The sequence below is a fragment of the Mangifera indica genome, chromosome 15, assembly GCF_011075055.1.
Source record: "Mangifera indica cultivar Alphonso chromosome 15, CATAS_Mindica_2.1, whole genome shotgun sequence".
Taxonomy (NCBI): domain Eukaryota; kingdom Viridiplantae; phylum Streptophyta; class Magnoliopsida; order Sapindales; family Anacardiaceae; genus Mangifera; species Mangifera indica.
The window spans coordinates 4,121,707-4,145,252 of NC_058151.1; the positions used below are offsets into that span (position 1 = coordinate 4,121,707).

At 31.2% G+C, this 23,546-nt stretch overlaps 4 protein-coding genes across 11 annotated transcripts; 2 read left to right on the plus strand and 2 right to left on the minus strand.

Moving 5' to 3' along the window:
• Window positions 1-192: 192 nt before the first annotated feature.
• On the plus strand, window positions 193-4,209 carry LOC123197422 (lipid droplet phospholipase 1-like). 8 transcript variants are annotated; one of them, XR_006497872.1, is made up of 12 exons: window positions 193-303; window positions 381-635; window positions 803-870; window positions 1,276-1,346; window positions 1,478-1,720; window positions 2,004-2,167; window positions 2,249-2,304; window positions 2,404-2,456; window positions 2,550-2,661; window positions 3,373-3,555; window positions 3,732-3,859; window positions 3,942-4,209. XR_006497872.1 is itself a non-coding variant. In XM_044611729.1 (11 exons), the coding sequence occupies exons 1-10, from the start codon at window positions 499-501 to the stop codon at window positions 3,801-3,803; spliced, it is 1,074 nt and encodes a 357-aa protein (XP_044467664.1). In that variant the 5' UTR covers window positions 310-498; the 3' UTR covers window positions 3,804-3,849; window positions 3,936-4,209. The 8 variants fall into 8 exon arrangements, 3 of the variants coding, with proteins under 3 accessions (XP_044467664.1, XP_044467663.1, XP_044467665.1); XM_044611729.1 differs by lacking the exon at window positions 193-303 and having other exon boundaries at window positions 310-635; window positions 3,373-3,470; window positions 3,732-3,849; window positions 3,936-4,209; XM_044611728.1 differs by lacking the exon at window positions 193-303 and having other exon boundaries at window positions 310-635; window positions 3,373-3,470; window positions 3,732-3,849.
• Window positions 4,210-9,217: 5,008 nt separating this feature from the next.
• Window positions 9,218-11,853, plus strand: LOC123198083 (ATP-dependent 6-phosphofructokinase 4, chloroplastic-like). Its single transcript, XM_044612665.1, has 4 exons — window positions 9,218-9,323; window positions 10,200-10,354; window positions 10,530-10,656; window positions 11,768-11,853. Exons 1-4 carry the CDS (start codon window positions 9,218-9,220, stop codon window positions 11,851-11,853), a joined length of 474 nt encoding a protein of 157 aa, XP_044468600.1.
• A 1,493-nt stretch (window positions 11,854-13,346) lies between these two features.
• Window positions 13,347-14,294, minus strand: LOC123197691 (ethylene-responsive transcription factor ERF106-like). The gene has a single exon (XM_044612026.1). It carries the CDS (start codon window positions 14,200-14,202, stop codon window positions 13,639-13,641), a length of 564 nt encoding a protein of 187 aa, XP_044467961.1. The 5' UTR covers window positions 14,203-14,294; the 3' UTR covers window positions 13,347-13,638.
• A 6,131-nt stretch (window positions 14,295-20,425) lies between these two features.
• LOC123198235 (putative laccase-9) lies at window positions 20,426-23,315 on the minus strand. Its single transcript, XM_044612904.1, has 7 exons — window positions 23,188-23,315; window positions 22,950-23,101; window positions 22,537-22,781; window positions 22,307-22,429; window positions 21,609-22,215; window positions 21,171-21,523; window positions 20,426-20,839 (listed from the first exon to the last, which is right to left on the minus strand). Exons 1-7 carry the CDS (start codon window positions 23,278-23,280, stop codon window positions 20,706-20,708), a joined length of 1,707 nt encoding a protein of 568 aa, XP_044468839.1. The 5' UTR covers window positions 23,281-23,315; the 3' UTR covers window positions 20,426-20,705.
• Between the last annotated feature and the right edge of the window lie 231 nt (window positions 23,316-23,546).

Genomic DNA, 23,546 nt, shown 5'->3' on the forward strand with positions numbered 1-23,546 from the left:
GAGTTTTTAAAAATTGAAGAGTCGGAAAGGATTTCACTATACCTTGGGTTGGACATAGTTTTTTGGCCTAATATAAATTATCTTTCTTTTACTTCTTAATTAATTAATAAAGTCGGTCAAATAAAAATGAAAAACATTTTATTCTACACCAGTGACGATTTTCTCTACGTGGCGACATTTCAGCGATCACCACTGCACTGTGGCTAATTTTTTCACTAATCGTACCCTGGCCCTCGCTTAGTTTATTTTTTTTTTTTTCGCTTTTTTATTGGTTCCCCTTTTCATGGCTTCGTTCGCTCTAAGGTTTCTCTTTCTTATTGTCTCTTAAGCAACTCTCTTGCTCCAATTGTCTGTTACTATTGTCTTTCATTTCCTTGCAGATTCCTTCCCCATTTTCCCGAGATTCTTGACCAAGCCCAAACGCCTTTGATTCGATCTTCATTTGTCGGTTATTTTTAATCTAATGCGTCATTCAATAGCGATAAAACTAGAGTAACTATGAAAAACGGAACGGTACAGAACGGAGTTTGCTCAAAGGAATCGGTGGACGGAAGCCGCGATGTGTGGAGTTGTAAAGACTCTGATTCTTCTTCTGCCGATCATCTTGTTGTTATGGTCCATGGTATTCTCGGGAGGTTCGACTTTTTCTTATTATTAATTTCAATTTTCCGTCTCTATTGGTAGATTATGATTCATTTTAAATTTGATTATTTTACTCAAATTTCTTGTTTTTGGAATTGTATGTTTCAATTAAATGCTAGTATTTCCCTTTTTGAATGGTGAATTTTTGTTGATTGTGCAGTGCTACTGATTGGAAATTTGGAGCAGAGCAGTTTGTTAAAAGGCTACCTGATAAAGTGTTTGTTCACTGTAAGGAGGATTCCTCATTGTATTATTTTTTTCTAAACTTCTTTCACATTTTTGCTTATGTAATACATTTGCAGGTATTGTTATTGCTGGTGTCAATTATCATTCTCGTAATAAAACACAAAGAAAAGATTTTGGGTTGATTAGAATTGGCATGATTTGCTCTTAAATATGATTAACATTGTTTCCACGAAATTATTGTTTTTGTTACTTGTCCATTATTTTACTTGGGAAGTGGGTGTAAAATCAGTGGGTGAATTCAAGTTGATTTTCAACTACGAAATGTTTCCATTTCTTCTGTCCTTTGTCAATTAATGTCTATGCTGTTTCATGCCAGAGTGGGCATGTGTAAACTAGTGCAAAATGGGTATTTGAGCTTTAATTATATTTGGTGGACTTGTTCTGCAGGCAGTGAACGAAATATGTCTAAACTAACTTTAGATGGTGTGGATGTAATGGGTCAGCGTTTAGCACAGGAGGTCGGTATCTTGCTAATGTTATGGATGGACATAGATTAATGATGCTATTGATGTGCTAAAATCTCTCAGATCTGTTCAATTTCCACCAATTACATATTCTGTTTGTAGTTAAATGATTGCTTGGATAACAGGTCCTTGAAGTAATACAAAGAAAGCCAAATTTGTGTAAAATCTCCTTTGTTGCTCATTCTGTTGGAGGTTTAGTAGCCAGATATGCAATTGGTAGACTATATAAACCTCCTAGGATTGAAAATGTTGGTAATCCATCTGCTGATACACGTGAAAAGAATTCATGTGGTACAATAGGTGGTCTGGAGGCTATGAACTTCATCACTGTTGCTACCCCACATCTTGGTTCTAGGGGTAAAAAGCAGGTATTTTTTTAATTTACTCTTTCCAGATTTCTTTTTATTAAGAAATTGTGAATTTCATGAGCATCCATCCTCCATTTATAGAACAAACAGGCTATGCATGTGGAATTTATTGTTAAATAGTTGCTCCTTGGCCTAACTATAGAGACTTTCCCTATCCATCAATTGTTCTTTGCCATTCCAAATTCTTCTTTAAGTTATTTATAAATTATCTTTTGTTGGGCATATCTTTATAAAATCAAATTGCCTTGTTAGTTGATGTGAAAAACTTGGTATCTTATTCCAGGTACCTTTTCTCTTTGGTGTAACTGCCTTTGAGAAAGTTGCAAATGCTGTTATTCATTTGATATTTAGGAGAACAGGTCGGCATCTTTTTCTCAATGATACTGATGAGGGAAAACCTCCATTGCTGAGAATCATGATAGAAGATCATGGTGAAAATTATTTCATGTATGATACACTTCTGTAACTTTTGGATGCATTGCTTTATATATACAGCATTTTTTTAATAATAAACCTCTTTTTATGCAGGTCTGCACTGCATGCTTTCAAAAGACGGGTGGCTTATTCAAATGTGGGCTATGACCGTATCCTTTTTTTTTATGATTTATGTAGCTCTATAGTTGTTTACTCCAATTTTTTGTTAAACTTTGTCATTTGGTTCTCCATTACAAATTTCAATATAGATATTGTCGGATGGAGAACATCATCGATAAGACGTAATAGTGAATTGCCAAAGGTATCATTATCGATTTTAATTTGTTAGTTTAGTTCCATTTCTTCTTAACTTTTTGTTTAGAGTATAACAAGCAAAATGCGTTTTGGTGAATAGTGGGAAGATTCGCTTGATGAGAAATATCCGCATATTGTACATGAAGAATATTGCAAGGCATGCGATGCAGAGCCTAACTCTGTGGAAGATGCTGGTCCTGATAAGCTGGAGGGTTTGTAACTTACAAACTTTTGAGCTACAGTTTTAGCACTTTAGTTTGATTTTGTTAATGACTTTGTCATTTGAAGTCACCTGCTTGCTTAATGATTCTTAACATGTACATACGTTCTGCTTGCTTAATGAATAAGAGCATATACATACAATTTGAGGTCAGTTTTTGCATGCCTTTTACAAGTTGTGAATCAGTAGACAAACTACTTTGAATGACAAAATTACGTCATATTTGACATTTTCACGGTGCATTAATGTTGCATGACAGAGTTAATCTCAAATATGGAAAAACTGAATTGATACCATGGTCTACAACGAGTGTGTTATAATTGTGTAAAAAATGTGGCATCATTCATCGGGGCCTTGTTTATTTACATGTAGTATTTTTATTCCACGTGGCATTACCATTCTGTTTCATTTAGTTGACCATTATCAATGTCATAATTTTTTGCTTGCTATGTTAGAATAGGGGGACATTTGTCTGTACCATATAGGTTCGGTTTTATTATATAAAGGGGTAGTTGGGAGGGGAAGAAGAATTAACAATAATGTTATGGGATCCTAGCACTTTATCCTTCATGGATGATGTTGAGATGTTACTCTGTTATTTGAGCCATCGAATTATTGAATTATTTCAGAACAATTGTGTTATATGTTTTGATTTAGTGTATCTTTCATTTAATAAGGATATTTGTTGGACCATATTGTGCAGAGGAACTGGTAACAGGCCTATCCGGTGTTTCATGGGAAAAAGTAGATGTTAGCTTTCACAGCAGCAGGCAGAGGTTTGCTGCTCACAGTCTTATACAGGTATTTCTCATTCATACATGCATGGTGCAGACATGTGGGGACACACGTGCTCTGAGACGCTCAACGGATATATGTTGTATGCAATGTGGGTTTCGTGATTTATTATTTCTAGTTCAATATGCAGAATTTGCTCTTTTTTATGTTTTGAGTGCTGATCTAAAGGAATACCTTAGTAGGTGATAAAGAATTAAAAAAAAAAAAATCAGAAAGCTTAAATTTTCTATTTTGAAGGGGCAAATTCCAACACTGATTATTTTACAGGTCAAAGACGAAGTCTTACATATTGAAGGCGCAGATGTGATACATCATATGATTGATCATTTTCTTACTTAGAAGTCATTTACTCTTAGAACTGACACATATAAGCCACTGGTATAAGGTTCGCATTGGTAAGCACAATGAATATTGCTAGAGAAATGCATTTTCCGAACTAAAACTGTTAGATTGTTTCTGAAATTTTTGTAGTTTCAGGTGAATGTGTCCCGGATCAAAGAAAGGACCAATTGCATGGTATGCAACTAAATTCAGTCACAGGAAATTTTGTTAATTCCTGATCTATTGTTCTGTATATCTGTACAATATTTGTTCATAAATGCAGACAATCCAAGTAGTATTTGTATCACTTATTCCATTAATACATGTGATGATTTATTTATATATATGTATGACATAACATATACTCGTATACATTGATGTTGCCGTGTCTGATTAATTTTAGGAGGAGCTGGTTATTGAGTCAGTTACAAGTTCTACACCCTTAATTTACAGAGCTCAGGAGTGTCTGATTATAATTCAATGTACATTCGAACTCATTATATTTTAGGCCGGATGAGTAGTTTGCACTTGAACTTTGATGAAATGATATTTCTTGTTTTTAAGTTTGAAAAATCTATTTATCAACTTGGTTATTGGAAGGATAGAAAAATCATTTTGGCCGAAGCTCTTTAATTTCTTTTTAAAACCATTGTCTGACCACTTTTGTCTTTGACATTGTCATCGTATCCAACACCACCATTGTTTCACCATGGAAGCTCTTTCTTTGAGCACAGCCCGCCTTTACCATCTCTGCCGCTGCCACTCTCACTGGTTACTGTTAATCAAGATTTAAAATTTTCTTATCACATGCGGTACTTTACATGGTTTTCAAATTTTTTTACCATTTATTTGTAATTTTTTAACTTTTGATCAATTCTTCAATTTTCTTAAAGATTGAAATGTAATTTTGTTAATGTGTTTTTCAATATAATCTATATGTTTTTATGTTTATTTTATATTTAGTGCATATTTGACCTATTTTATGATGGTTGGATTAAAATACAATGAGATTTCTTAAAAATATATTGTATTATTATATTTTACAATAATAACTTGCACGTTTCCATACATACAAAGACTTCATACATATATATAAATTAAAAAAAAAAAAAAGGTTATTGAACAACATTTATATGTTTAATACAATATATATATATATATATATATATATATATATATATATATGAAAAACGGATTACAGTTTGATATAATTTAAAAATCGTATTCTAAACTAACTATTTTTGAAAAAAAATAATTGTTTTTTAATTTGAATTAAACCAATCTAAATTACAAATTTCAAACAATTCAATTTAGTTTTATAGTTTTGACCATAAAACTAATTGTTGGTAGTTTCATGATGGCCTAATTAATAAATATGGAAATGGTTAAAAAAGAGTATTGAAATTATATAGATATAATACAGTAAATGATGAAAAATATGTTTATAAAAAAAATAATAAAATTTGGAAAAAAAATACGAAATGTGTATATATAGGTTTAATATGATACATCACTAATATTATGTTTTTAAAAATACGACAATACTAAAATAATTTTAATATTTTTTATAAATTTTCTTGTTAATAATTCAAATGTAAAGTATTTCATTAACTATTAAAAATAATATAATATAGTATATAATTAAGATTTAATCATCATAAAAAATTGTTGGTAGAGATTAGCGATTTGGATGATAAAAAATTAGATTTTTTGTTTTATATAGTTATGATATTATGATAATTAATTGAAAATATAAAAAATATTTTTACATTTTAAAAAATTTATTAAAAACAGAAAATGTAAAAAAGGATAAAAATATATATTTAATACGAGAAATATAAAAAAAAACATATTTAATATGTTTTGAGTTAAAAAATCCAAAATGACATGGGTAATCACCCCTAAACATTCATGTAGACATGTCAATTGGGCCGGGTTGAATGGAGGCGCGACACGAAGCACGGAAAAAAAAGCACGATACGAGAAAGCCCGACCCGATACTGTAGCGTGTCGGGCTAGGCCCATAAGCCTATTGGGCCGGGCCTCGGGCTTTAATATTAAACCGGTGGGCTGGCCCGACCCAGTCCGATACTGTTTAGATTTTTTTTTTTAATTTTAGCTGGCAAAATTTCTGCCTTCTGCCTTGTGTTTCTGCTTGGCCTTTATTTTTTTTAAAATTTTAAAATTAATTTATTTTTTTTATATAAACCTATTTAATTTTTCTTCATTTTCACATTCATTTACAAATCTCTAATCTTAATTATTTTATTATATTTTTAATCTCATTTTCTTTTATTAATTATCTTTTAGAAGATATCTAAATTCATAAATAATAATTCTTTGTGTTTATAATTTTATTTTAATTTTAATTTTATCATTACAAAATATTACAAATAGATCAAGTATCAAATGAATTCAATCTATTTGAATATTATTATAATATATATTTATTTATGTTTTATAATTTGAAAAATAATTTGTTTAAAAATTTTAAATAATTTTTAAAAAAATATTCAAAGCCCGGCCCGACCCATTTATATATGGGCCGGGCCTTCATATATTAATAGGCCGGCCCGGCCCGAAAACCCATCACTGTTTGAGCTTTAGACCCGGTAGCCCGATGGGCCAAGCCTGAGCCTGCCTGACCCGGCCCATCGACACCTCTACATTCATGTATATTTTTACAATACTAAAATCTGAATAGTAGAAAATGTTTGTTTTTAAATTATAGGTTAGGGAAATTATTCTATTAACTCTAAATTTAGGGGGGAACTTGAAATTCTGGAAGGTACCGTTGCATGTCAAAATTTAAAGCGACAGCGCAGCTGCGTAGTCCTCCTCTTCGGCAGGATCCCACCGAGCCGGACCGCCCTTTTAGGGGTGTAACGTAAGTCAAATTTTTGATTCAGTGACGTGATCGATCCCACCGCCATATTGTCTTGCCGCCGAGGAGCTCTCCTACTTTGATGCCCACCTCTTTACGACCAACCCACCCCTTGGGGGCGGCAGGAAAGTTGAAAGTCTATAGCTTGTTTGTTTCTTTTGACATGAAATCGCAATTGCATTTGCATTTGCCGATGATCAATCTCATTTTTTCACTTCATTTCTCTAGTTCTGTTTACAATTCTATCTTTCCAACTTTATCTTAAACGTTTTGTATTATCTTCTTCTTTTTTCATATCTTTCGAATTTGAATTTATTATTCTTGGCTTTCCGTCTCTCCGTCTCCATTTCAATTCGACTCCAACAACAACAACTCCTATTTCGATTCAATTAACTTCCAAATTAAGCCGTTGCCTTCGCGCCAAATCGTCCAATCAGATGTCAGCTTTTCGATCAAACGGCCATTAATGTTCGTTCTCGAGGATCTTCCTCACTTGACTAATTTTCTCTCCGACTTACCCGTAATTCCTCTTCTTTTTTATTTTTTTAATTGTTCATTTTTCAGGTTTAATTATTTAGTCAGATAGTTTTTGTTGCGGAAATGCGCATATAATTAGTGTAATTGCATTTTACAATAATGAGCAGTGATTTTCAATTGCAAACTGAGGAGTCATAGTTTGAAGTAAATTTTGAGGAAATGGGTTCGAACTAGACCTGAAATTGGGATGCCTGATTCTGTCAAATTCAAAAACAGTTAATAAAAAGCAGTTTTGTTTTTAGAAGCAGGATTTGAAAGACACAGCTTCTCTCTCTCTCTCTCTATATATATACACACACACACACACACACACATATATATGGTAATATTTAGCTGAAGGATTTTTACAACTTCTGTTATCAGAAAATGATTGCTATACCGGAATTGTTCTTAGATTTTAAAAGATAAAAATTTGAATTCTCATTTTTTAAAACTTGAACAAGATAGTTCGGTTGTATGCAGTGCATCCTGTGTATTGTTGCAGTTTAAGTTGAAAGAGTGAATGGGAGGATTAGAATTTAAGGCCATGGAATGGTGAGAAAAAATTCACAAGCTCATCCGTTGCATTGAGTTATGACTTACATTTGGTCTAGAAATCCTCCTTTGAAAAATTATTAGTGAGCAAGCTCTTACTCTCTTGTTGGGGTTTGATATTTAGGTGGTTCTTTTGTCTTTTGAACTACTTGATTATTATGTAACACAGCCATGTTTGCCCCTTTCTTTCAGTCATACCCTAACCCACTGCAACAGAGCCAAGCATATGCTATTGTCAAGTACGGCATTTCAATTTTTCCTGAAGTTCTATTTTGAGCTTGTGAATACCGATTAAGCCAAGTATTTGTGGACTTATCTTCCTAGTTTCCTCCCGCTTTCGAGAATCATAGTTCTGGTCATTGATTCATTGTGGATATATTCTTGTGTTTTTGTAGGAAACGTTTGTTAGCCTTGAATATGTGGCCGCCCAAAGAGGAAGTAGAAATTGACCTTTTTTTCCTTTCTGATTATCAAGGGATGAAAATTTAGATAGATATCATGTTAACATTAGAAAGTAGAATGGGATATGGGATAGTTCCATTTCTGTGATCCTAATCCATTTGCTTCATTTTTAGTCAATTTGATGTTTGGACTACTTAATATGTGGTGGTAATAAGTTTAATTAGTTCCTGAGAGAGCTTGTGTTTAGCATTTAATTATCGTTATTATAGTAAGAACCTTTTATAATTCATTGTGTTGTTTGTATTTGATTCCGAAAATTTCTTTCTGAAAGTAAATTGAGATTTTCTTGGAAAATAAATAATTTATAAATTGGGGCTCTTGAGGAGTCATAATCTTTGCTAGTGTTCTTTCTGTATCAGTCATTTTCGGAAGATGGGAAAATTTGGGTTGTAATTATAGTGCAAAAATTCATGTTGTGATGTGGTAAGACTTTGTATGAGCTAGTGTGCTTTGTATGCAACTTTGGCTGGTCAAGCTGTGGTAATACTTTTACTTCCATGCCTTAAAAAACGTGATCACCTTCTTATGACCTTAAATATTCCTGGATCAAATTTGGGGTGTAATTATAGTGCCAAAATTCATGTTGTGATGAAATGTAAGCTCTTGCTTTCTATGAAATCTATCTCAAAATATGCTCCACTTCTATATATTCTACTTTAGAAAGTCATGCCAAACAAGACCTAAGTAGAAATATCGAAGATGATAAAATGAATTTAATCTTTGTATTGACTATTATAGTGTTTAAGGTTGATGGCTTATTTTTCCTCTATGACATTTTGTGTGTAATAGTTTGTTGTTTGTGCAAATAAAAGAGTAAACATGAGATTAAAATACATTTGTATGGTGTAATAATATTTCATGTATCAGTATGATAATAATGCTTTTACTTTTTGATAATAAATTTGTACTTGATTGTTACATGATTGTTGCTTGATCCCAGAATCTCTATTTTATCTGGAAGGCCAGGATGGACTTTTTGAATTTGTTGTAACAGCAGCTGAGAGAAAATGCGCATATGGTGATTGTGGTAGCAGAAGGAGCAGGACAAGAGTCTGTTGCCCTAGGCAAACTTGCAGCTGATGAGAATGATGCATCAGGAAACAGATTACTCCTGGACATTGGTCTCTGATTGTCTCAAAAGTTTAAGGTGAGAATCTTTTCCTAGGCTCTTAATGAGATCATATCATTGGATAGAGTCTGATTAATTGAACAATAATTTACCATTTATGATTTTTGCAAAAGGAATTTTGGCCATGAAATGGGAGTTGCAAATGCCAGATTTGACTAGACTATCCTAAGATTCTTTGTGTAAGCATTTTTCTAGATTTGATTCTAGTAGAGATTTACTAGCATTATATCATTACTGTTCCAAAAGGAAAGCATAAATGGATACAAACTACAATAAAAATAGTCAAGGAAAACTGGATTGATTCTGTGATATGAAATGTTTACTAGACCAACAACCTTATGATGAATCATCACTAAGAGAGTTAAATTTAAGCAATATTTATTGGTTTATACTTATTTTAGCCTATGTATTGCTTTTTTTTTTCCTTTTCTCTGAGTGAGGACATCTTTCTTGTTTAATCTGAAGAATTTTTTTCTAGCAGTTTCATTTGGGCTTTTTTTTTTTTTTTTAAAAGATCTTTGTAGCATAATTATGCTTCATGTCACAGGCTCAATTCACTAATATTCAGAAGATGACAATAAATATGAAATACATAGGTATATTTTTGAGATGTTTTTTATTATTTTATAGTTTCTATTTTCTGACGCACTTGAGTTTTCTTATACTAGCATTCAATATATCAAGTTAGTAATGACATGGAAATGTCAAATATTGCTTTTGTTAACTTTAAGGATTCTGTTTTATGGAAGCTCTGGGAGAAACATGAATGATGTGGATAAAGAAAAAGTTGTGAACAATTTCCCAGCTTTGGCAGAAACGTTCTCTTCTGTTGAAAGTCTGCATCTCTTTTATAAACCATTTTTCGCAGATCCAACATACATGTTACAAGCTATTCCCAGTAATGCGGCAGACAACATCTACTGCAGCCACCTTGCCCATGGTGCTGTGCATGGGGCCATGGCTGGGTTTACAGTCTTCACAGTTGGACCTGTAAACAACAGACATGCTTATATTCCAATTTCCGTAAGAACCGCTTCTCTTTTGTCAGTGTTTATGGATAATATAAAATTTTGTGTATTGTAACTCAATGATTTACCTGCTTGCGGTACTTAATTGTGTGTATCAAATTTTCACTTTTGTGATACATTGCTACAGTCAAATTTCTCAGTAATTTTGAATGGCATGATGCTTTTTGCAGCGTGTTACCCAGGCACAAAACACAGTTAAGTTGACAGATAGTATGTGGGTTAGGCTTCTTGCATCACCGAATCAACTTACTTTCTTGCATAGCAGTGATAACTCACAAGACAGAATTGATAATGAGGGTGATAAAGCGATTGAAAACCTAGTTAGTAAATACGTGTATTATTCACATTTTTATATTATTCGTATATTAAACATATTTAAAAGAATTTTTAAACTTAAAACGTATTAAATAGATATTTTATATTATTCTTATATTTTACGTTTGTGTGTTTTTTTTTTTAATTTTTAGTTAAACTTAAAATATAAAATTATCCTTTCTATTTTCAATTATTTACGAAAATGTTACTGTCGTTTAAAAAAACTCAACAATATTTTTTCTTAATTCTTAACCCTAATTTTAGGTTTTTCTCTCTTGTGGCTTATACAAAGATTCACTCTGATTTGAAGTCTAAAATTCAAGCTGATTTATTTATTTGTCTTTCCTAACTAAGTGGTATGTTACTTATTGTATAAAAAATTTTAATTATGTATTATATTATATTAGGTTTAATAGTTAATTAAATACTTTATATTTGAATTGTTATATTGATTTTCAATAAGAGATTTGTGAAAAGTACTAAAATTATTATGATATTATTGTATTTTTAAAAATATCTTATTGATGATGTACAATATTAAATTTATATATATACATTCTACGTTTTTCCTATATGCATAAGAGCATTTTTTTTCAAACATATTTTTTATTATTTGTTGTTTTTTTTCTTTTTTTAAATTTACTAACTAGGATTGGAAATATGACGATTACTTCTGTTTAGATTTCATCCAAGTTTGGATCCAAGTAGTTCATTGACAATATGAAGATGATAATTTACCCAAAAAAACAACAGAGACGATATGAAGATGATACCCACATGGTTTCATGTCGGCTCGTATCCAAGTGGGTGGGTGAAATATTTTGCTGGTGAAGTCCCTTATTTAGAAGGTATGTCGTTTTCAAAATTGTTATTTATTAATTTAATTAAATAAATTGATATGTATTTATGTGATTAGATTTTATTTTATTTTATATATATATATATATATATATATTATAGGAATAAATTAGTAAAAAAGATTAACGTTTAGTTTTTATTATAATTCATAAAAAATACACTGTACTGGATTGTATTGGTGTTTTCTTTGTTTTGTTTTTTTGGTAAGATGTTTTATTTGTTTTTAATATGACAGGAAATGGGCTCCCTAATCTTAACCTAGAAACAGAAGAACCAACCAATCAGATTATGAATCCAATGAATATGGCTTCATCTTGTTGAGAGCTTGTGAAGAGCTTTAATGCAAGAAATGTTGTTAGTTCTCCTCACACCTATAAAGTTAGCAAGTTGCCCCCAATATCTCTCATATACAAGTGGGTATGGACCAGTTGAGGATATTGACACATTGCACATAGCAATGTAGGGAAACTAGGTGACAAAAAACTTCTGCAACTGGATCGAACAGCGGTCCCTCAATCATCCAACTTGTTCATCAAAAAATCTATCTCTTTCTATTTGATGCCTTTAGCCATAGGACAAATTTGTAAGGTCTCCATCCTCAATTGGCCTAACCATGCATGCACCTACATACTTCTATTTTTTGTGGGGTTTAGTTTGAGTGACAAAGGGGGGAAATTTTATATATAAGAACAATGATTTAAATCTCTTCTAATAATATTTCAAAATTAAATTTTTGACTCATCTGATAAGATGATTGTGAGATTGGTCATTATACTTTTTATCAATTTGATATGATCGATTTAATTTTAAAATGATAGTTTGACTCAAATAAGAGCAATGATTTAAAATATTTTTGTTATCAACCTGTAAGAGTTCATGTGAAAATTGGTGGTGTATGAAGGTCATGGGTTTCTCCAGAATCATAGAAAAATGCCCCAGTTTTAACCGCCTTTTCTTCTTGAAATTCAATGTGAAAGGCCCAGTTCCTACTGAAGTTTCCTTGAGCAAGTCTCTGCTCATATGATTGAATTCCACTATATAAAATATCTTAGCTTAGTTTTTCTACTGTTCTCAGGAACAGTTGTGAACATAAGAATTATGGACATTACATATTTAGCAAGTCAAGTCTTAACATACTAATGTCAACCCATCATAATTCACGAGTCTCCTCCGTACATTTTATCTAATTACATCGTGTTTATATTATATTAATTTAGATTTTATATTAAAAGTTTTTAATTTTAATTTGATTTAAATTAAAATTATATCAAAATTTTTTAATTTTAATTTAACTCTTTAATATGCATATTGTGTCAAAAAACTTACCTCTTTTTTTTTTTTTAAATTTTAACTTAACTTTTTATATCAAAAAACTCAATTCTAACCTTAATTTTTCTGCATCATATTGTGTTAGATTAATGGGTTATATTGAAAATTGTCAGTGTTACAATAATATAACTTACCTTTTCTTCTCAACATAGTTATCAGTGTTTTATAATACACGATACGTATTCTATTTTATGATACGATATAAATAAAAAACGATATGAATCATAAGGTGTATTGTAATTAATACGATATAGTGAATGTATCATATGATACGATATATATTACTGATATGAATTGACACACTTTTTAGAAAAAATGATAATATATTAAGAGTCTATGTGAAAAATTTTAAATTATTAAATATACTTATAATATTTTTCAAAATGATGACATGTCAATTATATTTTTTTATTATTTTATTAATATTTTATTATTTTATTTCTTAAAAGTTATATCATATGATATTCAACATATAATACATAAAATTAAATTTTTGATACATGATACCATATATTATTCCATTACCATGTCTCTCCGTACAATATTACTGGACTTTTCCCTTCTTTCATTGGATTTTCACCTTTCGCCTATGTATCCTTAAGTATTTCGTTAATTTGATGTAAGACAGTTTAGTAAATGTTCATGTTTGAAGATCACAAGGTTTTTTAATAATCTTTTAACATAAAAATATATTTACTGACACCGCAACTCTGCAAATATAAAAGAAAATATTTATAGATGGTGGGTTTATTTAGTTGTTCTTGAGAATATCCCAAGTTAATCCTTAACTTTCTTGGATATGACTTGGGAATCCTGTAACTCCGTTTCCTTGTCTCTTTTCCTTTTCCTGCAGGTAGTTGTTGCTGGAGGGCCACCCTCTCCGGCCTCCAATGGAAAATTCAGGATTGCTTTGCGACCCCTCATTTTGAAAGCAGCACAATCATAAGCTTTTGCAGCATCAATATCAGTATCAAAAGTTCCTAGCCATACCCGGCTTCCCTTTCGAGCTGGATCCCGGATCTCCGCCGCAAATTTGCCCCATGGCCTTCTTCGGACCCCCCTGTAGTGCTTCCTCTCTTCAAGTTCTGCCATTTTTGGTCTGTACGAATCAGTTGAATCCAAACTAAGTTCCTTTGGAGACTCCAACTCCTCTATCTCAGGTTTTATCAGTAAAACAGGAGGAGATTGAGGTTCGGATTTGGGTATTGGGTATTCGGTTTCGATGGGTTGGAGAAAAGAAGTACAAGAAACACTGAAATTAGGTTCATCAATGGAGATGAGGTCTCCAAGAAGAAATTGATGAATAAATTCTAGAGAAAAGATATCTTCTGAAGTTGCCATACATTTGGTAGGAGAAAAAGGAGGTTATAAAAGGAGGGAATTGAAGGCTGCATATGCCAAGGGGGACCTCTTGAAAGTCCATTGATTAATTCCCAGAAAGCAACTCCGTATGCTAAAATCATTCATCCAATTGAAGCAATGAAACAATCCAAACTGACGATGGCCATGAAGGGGCCAACTGACGCAGTGCGTGACAAGTTGAGCATTGACTTCTGATGTATCAGGAAACAAATTGTTTCGGTTAACTACATAATTTTATGTGGTTTTAATCTTAACAAAATTATAAAAATATATAATTAAAAGCCAGATTGATTGATTTTAAATTAAAAATAAATTAATATTTAATTACGTGATAATATATTATTAATATATTAATTATATAATTGTATAATAAAAAATATGTATTTATAAGCATAAGTTTCGCTTTTACATTTTAAAACTACAAATTTTCTCAAAAGGGTAAATTATCTTATTATTTTTAATTATTTTGTATTTCTTAAATTGTAATATTACCCTAAAAGCGTATTTCAAGTAGTGTTATATCTGAACTGAGTTAGTCAAATTTGAAAGTTGCTCGACTCTACTGAATCTTTGAATCGAGTTATAGTTAAAAGGTTTGATTTGTTTTAAAACTGAATTGAACTGGAGTTAGAGAAAGTTTGATATGATTTAACTCATGAGTTGGATAGATTATTTGATTTGATTCGAATTTGATTTATGGCTCAATTCGAATTATATTACAAAATTACTAAATAATGTCGTTTTGTCAATGAATCACTAATTTGAATAATGAATCTAAACCACATATTTAAACTATAGATTTGAACTATAAATTTAAATTAAACTCGAATTGAATCTTTTTTTTTTGAATTGAACTGAATTACCTTTAATGTCGGTTTGATAAATTTGAGTCAAATTTAAACTGAATTATTTTTTATTCAAATTAAATTTAAATTAAGAGATATTTGAACTTGATTGAGTTCGAATTTACCGCCAATTTCAAGTGTCATCTGTCAACTAGAATTGCACCTCTGCTCTGCTTATGGAAGGTTTAATTTATTATATATGTAAAAATATCATATAAGTTTTATTTTTTTTTAGAAGAAAAGACAAAATATTAAGATTTTGGGTCTACATTTAACTTTTCACAAATTATCATATTTCATTCTTAACTTACTTCTCTCGCTAAAACTCAGAGGTGTCCAGAATAGCTGTCTCCTCCATGTGGCTGCAACCTTTAAATTATGTAATGGTTTTAATTTAAAGTTGTCGTTATATTACTCAGATAATATATAATATTATATATTAAAATTTTTATTTTTTATATTATTTATTAAATATTATATTATATTATTTTTAAAAATAAAATAATAAAAAATATAATTTATACATTATTTAAAAAAAATATTATAAATACTATCAAAAAATTTAAAATTATATATATATATATATATATCTATAAATTTATCATTTTCTGTAAAAAATATATCGATCTGCATCAATAATATATCAATAAAATTATTTATACCCATTTTGGATATACAAATATGTATATATTTTTATATATGATTTTAAATATAGATAAAATAATACTCAATTATATGATAACATATATAAGTGTGTATATGTTTATGTATTCAAAATAGATATATATATAGTATTACTTATAATATATATCATATCATACGATACGTCTACTATATTATATTAATTTGATTTTCTTTGCAATCATGGTTGCCCTATTTGGAGCATCCATCGTAACTATTTATCTTATTGGTAACTCTTCTGGTTGGACTACAACCAACTTGATTACAAAAAATGGGCCCATGGAAGGAGTATCACGTCAGGGGATACTCTTAGTAAGTTTAATTATTTAAGTTTATAAAAATGGATGTTTAGGTGAAAAATACAATTATATCTCTGAAGTTTGGCTTCATTATTACTTGGTCTTGTCAAAATTTTTTAATAATTATCATTATTTATTGGTAAACCCTCAATAAAAAATTCAATAAGACTAAACTATTAAATAAAAATAATAATATATACATAAATAATAAATATAAATTTGAGTACAAATATATCACAATGACCTTATCATGTAGTGATATTATATTATTATTTATACTTAAGTTTTTTTTAAAACAAAAAACCCCATTTGAATTGAATCGCCATATTAGGCGAAACTAATCCTACTGAGAAGGATAAATCTTGAATCTAGTAATTAATCCTACAATCATTGAACATTTGATTATGATATGTTAGAGAAAACTTAAATTGATATGCTCTTATATATTGAAATTTCTTTTTTTATCACTTAAACTACTCCTTAAAGGTGTATTTAAGTTTATGCTTATTGTTTGTAGACATAATTTTATTGATTAAATAAATCAAATCTTAAGGGATGAAATTGTAATAATCTCCAAGCTTGCATTGGTTTTCAAGATACTTAGGGTGTCAATTATTGGGTTTTGTGGCAGTTCTCAATTACAATCCTCGTAGGCATGATGTGCAGGAAGCAACGGAGGTAGATTTTGCATCGTGCAATTCAAAATCTGTGATTGGTGCATAGGATTCAGGCTCTGACAAAATCACTCTCAAGGAGCGCGGCCATTTTTAATTTATTTTTTCATTTCCGGGCACCGTCCAGGCGGCCAGAAAGTTGAAATTCTGATGAGAGGAGGCTCCCCAAGGCCAACTTAAAGCTCAAATTTCATATTGGACTTACCTGCTCTATCTGTAAAAAGCCCACGAACTAATAGCAGCCCATCTGTTTAATTATTTTTGATTGGCTTCGTTTATATACACAAAATAAATATACATAATTTTATTGTATTGTATTTACTTGTAATTTCCTAGAGATGTGTTTAAACTTATTCAAAAATTGAACTAAACCAGTATCCTAATTGTAAATCGATTTGAAAATATAAGGCAACTAAAGTAGATGGTTGGATTATTGGGTTAAAATATCATGAAATCCAAAATTCTGATTCGATTTTTGGTTTATTTAAATCTCAAAATTGATGTTTTCAAATTAAATAAATAATAAAAAATTATTTTATGTTAAAGATTTACTAAATCATAATACAAAGGTCAAAAAGCATTAAATGAAAAACGCTGCTATCATGGGTGTGGCATTAAAGGATCCCAGATTCACAATCACTGTGTGTGTGTGGCTTTCTCTATTCTCTTGTAGGCTTGCAGCAGGGTCGTTCTCTATTCTTTGTCTCTTGCCCACTTTCCCTTGTTCATTTTCATTATCCAACTATTCCATCCCACAAACTAAAGTCTATCACTTCTTGCATACTCAAAATCTTCCAATGAGGACTCTCTTGCCTCTTTCATGGCATTGATGACGATTTCAATATTCCGATTCTTGTTTTCCTTAAAATGAATTAGACTTAAACTCTTTTAATTCCATTTTTCCTCTTCAACTCTTTAGTCGACATCCAGTTATAGCTGATGATCTCTTTTAGTCATAATTTTCGCTGATGTTGTAATTTTTGATTCCATTTTAAAAATAAATTTTTATATAGAATTCAAAATCCAAGTAGCTGAAACATGGTTTTCATCCAATTTGATAGCCAAGAAAGTTTTTGAAGTCCTCCACACACTTCAAAAAATAGGCAAAAATTGTCATATGATAGTTCCCTACGTGTAAAGCATCTACTCGAGAAGCAACCATCTATAAATTTGACAAATCATGTCTCAACTAGCTTATATGCAATCCTTGCCCCAAGAATGTAATATGTTAGTTGACATTCTTTTTGTGTCAACAACTGATAGGAATGTAACCACCCTTTTTCATTCTTTAAAAGAAATTATTACTACCAGAAGTGAGGTAGAGAGAGAGGATAAAAAATTAGCATAAGAAAGCTTACACTCAATGCTTGGATTAAATAAGTTTCATCCTAAATTCCATAAGAGGGTACCCATAAAATCTAACAATTCTCTTTAGGACTCTCGTCTTTCTTAAAACACTTTCTTATAATCTCTATACACATACTTTGTCAAAACATTCTCTTTGAGTTACTAATGCTATAAATGTGGACATTAGCTCATGAACAGTTGCAAAACCACATTAAAAAACCACTGTGTTTAATTCCTTACTTGCATTTGTATTACACTCGCATAGTGGATATCGAATCAATAATGAATCCTCAATGTTGTTATCATACTTTATCTTGCACAAAACTTTATTTTGCATATATTAGTTGGCAATGAGAAATATAATCAATAATTTCCTTTCACAATTGATTAAAAGAAATTGTTATATAGATTGACTTGTTGATATTTAACTTGTTGAAACATTGATCTAGTGTTCTTTACTTGCTAAACTCTTTACGTGGTTAGTGAAGATTTGTGCATCATTTATGTCACTTTTACTTGGAAGAACTGGGAAGAAAAGAGATAAAGACAAAATAATTGTCTTCATACTAAACTAGACACGACAGTGAACTGTACTGAACCAAGGCCTACACAATAGAAAGCCTTGTAGGCTAGGCCAGCCTTTAGACCTTGTAGCGATCCGACTCAATAATTTATATTAAAAAGTACTTATTAAACTTTACTAACTTATATTTTCTTTCAAACTAGTATAACTAAGAATTGTAAGTTGTAGATTGATTCTCTAAATCACATTTTGTATATATTTTTGAATGATATAGAATCATTTTCTATTATTTGTTGATGTATTCTAATTAAATGAAACTTTTCGTTTTATCAGTAATGTTGCATTGAGACTTGCTTTCTCCATCTGTATTTTCTTGACTTATTTGATGCTTAAACTATGACCACTGTTGTTCATATGTTTTGCCAACAAGAAGAATCGAGCAACTCACATGCGTGGTTATCAAATAGTGTCCCTTATCATATTTTTGTTTTATCTACTACTTCCACCATTTCTTTAATGTCTAATAATTTAGTTTTCATTTTGCTTTTTCAATTTTGTTAATTATTATTTTTCTTTAAAATTCTTTAATAGTGAAACAAATAAAATATGTTTTAAATGAAAAAAAAAAGTTCAAATAATTGATATGACTTCACTTTTGTATACTTAATTGACCAGAAATTAGTGCAATGTAAACACTGTAAAAGAGACCTTACATTGCACCTATTCTTGGTCAATCGAGTTTACAAAGTGTAGCCATTTTCATTGTTTGCACACCTTTTCCATTTATAATATATTATGTTTTTTTATTATCAAAATATTATAAAGAAAAATAATAATTTACAAAATTGAAAAAACAAAATAAAAACTAAGTTGTTAGATGTTAAAGAAATGGTGAAAATAACAAGTAAAGCAAAAAAAAAAAAAAAATTTGAGTGACATTGTCTAAAGACTATGCATGTGAGTTGGTTTTTCTTATTGGTAGAGTATATGGACAATAATTATTCCAGATCTCAAGCATTAAGTAAACCAAAAATATGTAGTTAGAGAAAACAAGTCTAAATTAATGTAGCATCGTCGACAAATACAATTTTTTCTTTAGTTAGAATATGACAATTAGAAATATAAAATGATTTTATATCATTTGAAAATATAAATAAAATGTGATTTGAAGGATCAACCTGTCATTTACGATTTTTGGTTGTATTAATTTGAAAGAAAATATAAATTAGTAAAATTTAATAATTATTTTTAAAATTTTTTTTAATAAAACACCTCACACAAGAAAAAGGAAAAAATATAAAATTTTTAAACAAACAGAATCTAAGCTGCTAGAGCTAAATAAAATTAAAATTTGATTGAGATTTAAGAGAGTTTGCAGTTGAAATGGAATGAATAAATGTATAGAGAGATTGAATAAAGAAAATGTTGAGAGAGATTGTGAAATAGGTTTTAAATGTGTGTGGATGGACGGAGAGTGGGAGCGGGACTTTATATAAAATAAAAATTAAAAATTAAAAAGCCCGACGACAAAGTCTGACCTACAACATGGCTTGGATGACCTATGGGTTTGACACAGCGAGCTATAGTAAGTTGTGCCTGCTCATGTGGGGCTAAAACGAAGGGGAGTTGGCTTGACCCTTTGCCATGTCTATATTGGATGACTGCTTCTACAACCAATAAAATTTTATGGATTACATATTTGATCACACGATTGCATAATGAAATAAAGTATTTCTTGACAATTTTCAACTATATAACAAGGAAATCAAACGCTTTTAACTTATTTTCTATAGTAAGTTATTAAAGTGATAAATTCCATCAAGGGAAAGGAAATCTGCAAAATGATTGAAAGCCTTTTATTTTTCACCACAAACATGTATGCGACGTCACTTTTGCCATCACGATAACATCTCATCATAATATGTGTAATGTTCCGATGCCTAGCAGCATCGACGCCAAGGGTGTAACATGTCCCAGCGATCATTGTGCCGCCAAGCAGCCTTTTACATATTACTTTGATTATTTAAGTCATCAAACAACAAATGAATGATTTCCTAAGAATTGAAAGATGAATGAGAAAAAAACAAATAGACATTCTAAGAATACAAATGGTTTAAGAACAAGATGGCATGCTGGCAGGAGGTGGCCGAATTTTCTGATCTTCCGACTGCCCGTTCCTTACAATGAGAACTGTATCCATTCCCCAGGTTGCGTGCCTTTCCAAATGGCAATGCATAAACCACACTCCTGAAAAAGTTAAAAATCATTCAAGTTAGGATAAATTTAGCATAAAATCCTTTAGCAAAACCATTTATTTTAGAAGAAATATATGGTTAAATAAAATTTGGTTAAGACGAAGCATTGTCTTGATTGGCGATTAAATTTTTTTCCTGAATGTCTTGAAAGGAAAAAAAAAAAACAATATTTTTAACGATTTGGATGGTGGGCTAAGTTTTCCATAGAATAATTCAACTCTTATAATATTCCACTTTATATATGATCTAATTGATGTGACAATCATTTTATTTGTATTATTATTTTTCATATTACCTAACCAACGTGATACACGGAGACTTACCAGGATTGTAGGCAAAAAATCGAATGGCAGTCCATCCATTCCTTGGAACGTTCACGGTGTTGAGTTCTGGTGGGTCAATCAAATTATAAGATAAAGGATCTGTCTCATTGTTGAAATTCCCAAAACCTGTTCCCACTACAAAGAAGCTGTAACCATGTAAATGCAAAGGATGGGTTTCTGGGATCTGGATATTAGTTCCTTGGAACACAATTTCAACCGCTTCACCATAATTTATAAACCTCGTCTTTGTCCCGCTGGTAGTGAATTGTGATACATCCGAAACATCACCAGTAAAGTTAAAAAAATTGGAAGGCTGACTTGGGAAATCTCCAACGAAAACGTTGCTCAACCCACTGCATTTCGAAATATTTCATAATAATGAGTAATAGGGGGACAGAGAATATCAAATAAGAAAACAACGAAAAAAATTCACCATACCTGTAGTATGCATCAAGTATACTAACTTGTGGGGTCGCAAAACTAACATTGTTTAAGCTTGCAGCTTCCTTATTGTCAATAAATGCATCACCAGTTGGGGAAAGACACGAGTTGTTGGGGCACAAAATACGATTTAAAGCAATTGTAATAAACAATTGTGTTGTGATATTTTTGGGAACATTGGCCGGATATGCGTCAGTTGCTAAGCTCCTTACGCGGCTGGTAAAGTTTGTTGCAGCATTTATATCACTGTAAAAAGGAAGGTTTGGGAAGAAAGGAGTAAGGGGAGGAGTATATTTGCCGTCATAGTACTCAACAATCGCGGTGGTGGTGGTGTTGTCAAAAGCGACACTACTATCAACGTATGGACTAGCAGCCATGTAATAGTGGCTAAGATTTTGGTTTGCTGTGAATAAAACGTCCATTGTTTGTCCAGGAGTTATCAAAATGTAGTCGGTTGTTATAGGTTTTACGTATGCTCCATCATGCCCAACAACTGTGAGGCTGTGGTTCGCAATTCCGAAAAAGGTTTCTTCATTCATCCCAGCGTTGACTATGCGAAGAAGATAAGTCTTGCCAAATTTAACTTTCAGGCGATATGTTGAATCTGCAATATAAAATGAGGATAGTCGTTACTAAATTTTATAAATGAGATACTAAATACAAATTAACATGAAATATTTTCATCGTATATATACCTCTGGAGCAATTGTATAAGTCCCCTGGTTGACCGTTGATGGTATAAGCATCTGAAACATTTGGAATTACGCCCTTCAGGACATTAGCAAGCATTTTTGGCACGTCTAGCTTGTACCAGGATCCTGTCATTTGAATGCATTAAAAAAAAAAGTATTAAATTAGTAGCTGAGAATGGTTGCCACATCTCCAGCAATTATGTTATCCTGGTTAAATACATTCATATTATTACCAAGTATGATTGTTTGTTGCTTATAAGGCTTAGGAAATGGATAAGTTTTTCCAGCAGCTGGTAAAATAACAATAGCCCCATGAACTGATACACGAGTCCAGTCACTGTGCGCATGCCACCAGAGGGTTCCTTCTTCAGTGGACAGTATCACCTCATAAGTGAAGTTGGTTCCCGGTCGAATTGGGCATTGTGTTACGTTTTCAGGACCATCTGACCATGGATTCCTTGGTTGGTTCACTCCATGCCTGCAGAATTTAAAAGAACATCCTTCAGATTTGATTAAGTAAATAGATAGGGACTTAACATTACATTTCTAGAATGTAGGAATTCGAACTCTGGACCTTTGAATCTAATATCATGTTATTTTATCATCCTATGATTTAAAAAGAGACTGTGAAATTGGAAGTCATTACCAGTGAATGGTGACACCATAATTTCCTTGATTGTGCACATTAACAAACACAGTATCGCCTTTACGAGCCTTTATGGTTGGTCCAGGGAAACTGCCATTCACAGTCAACATGCTTTTGGAGCTACATAGCCTTGTGAAATTTTTTTCTTGAAGCTGCAGTTAAACATCAATCAGGTCTTCATTTGTTCATTAGCAAATATAATCATAAACTGTTAATGTTAAAAAGCAGAGGCACTTACAACAAAATCATAATAATGCTTGAGAGCCATGCAATGGAGCAGCCCATCCAGAAACAGGAACCCTAAAATGAAAAAGAAGTTTTTTCTATCCATTCTTCCCTTGATTCTGTGTTCCCAGGTTGCCAATTAACTGTCTTTTCTGACATCTTCAGGTGCACCTATCAAGCTATTTATACAACGTGGTGGTCAACATGTTGAGTAATGTACACAACCAGAAACATAATTCTCAACTAACGTAAGTGTTGTCAAATGATTGTATGAAATTTTATAATGCAAATTTCTATAGATGATGTCGACAAATATATCAATATATTAATGCCTCTTCTGCAAGTTTGTAATTTTTATTTTTTATTGAGAAC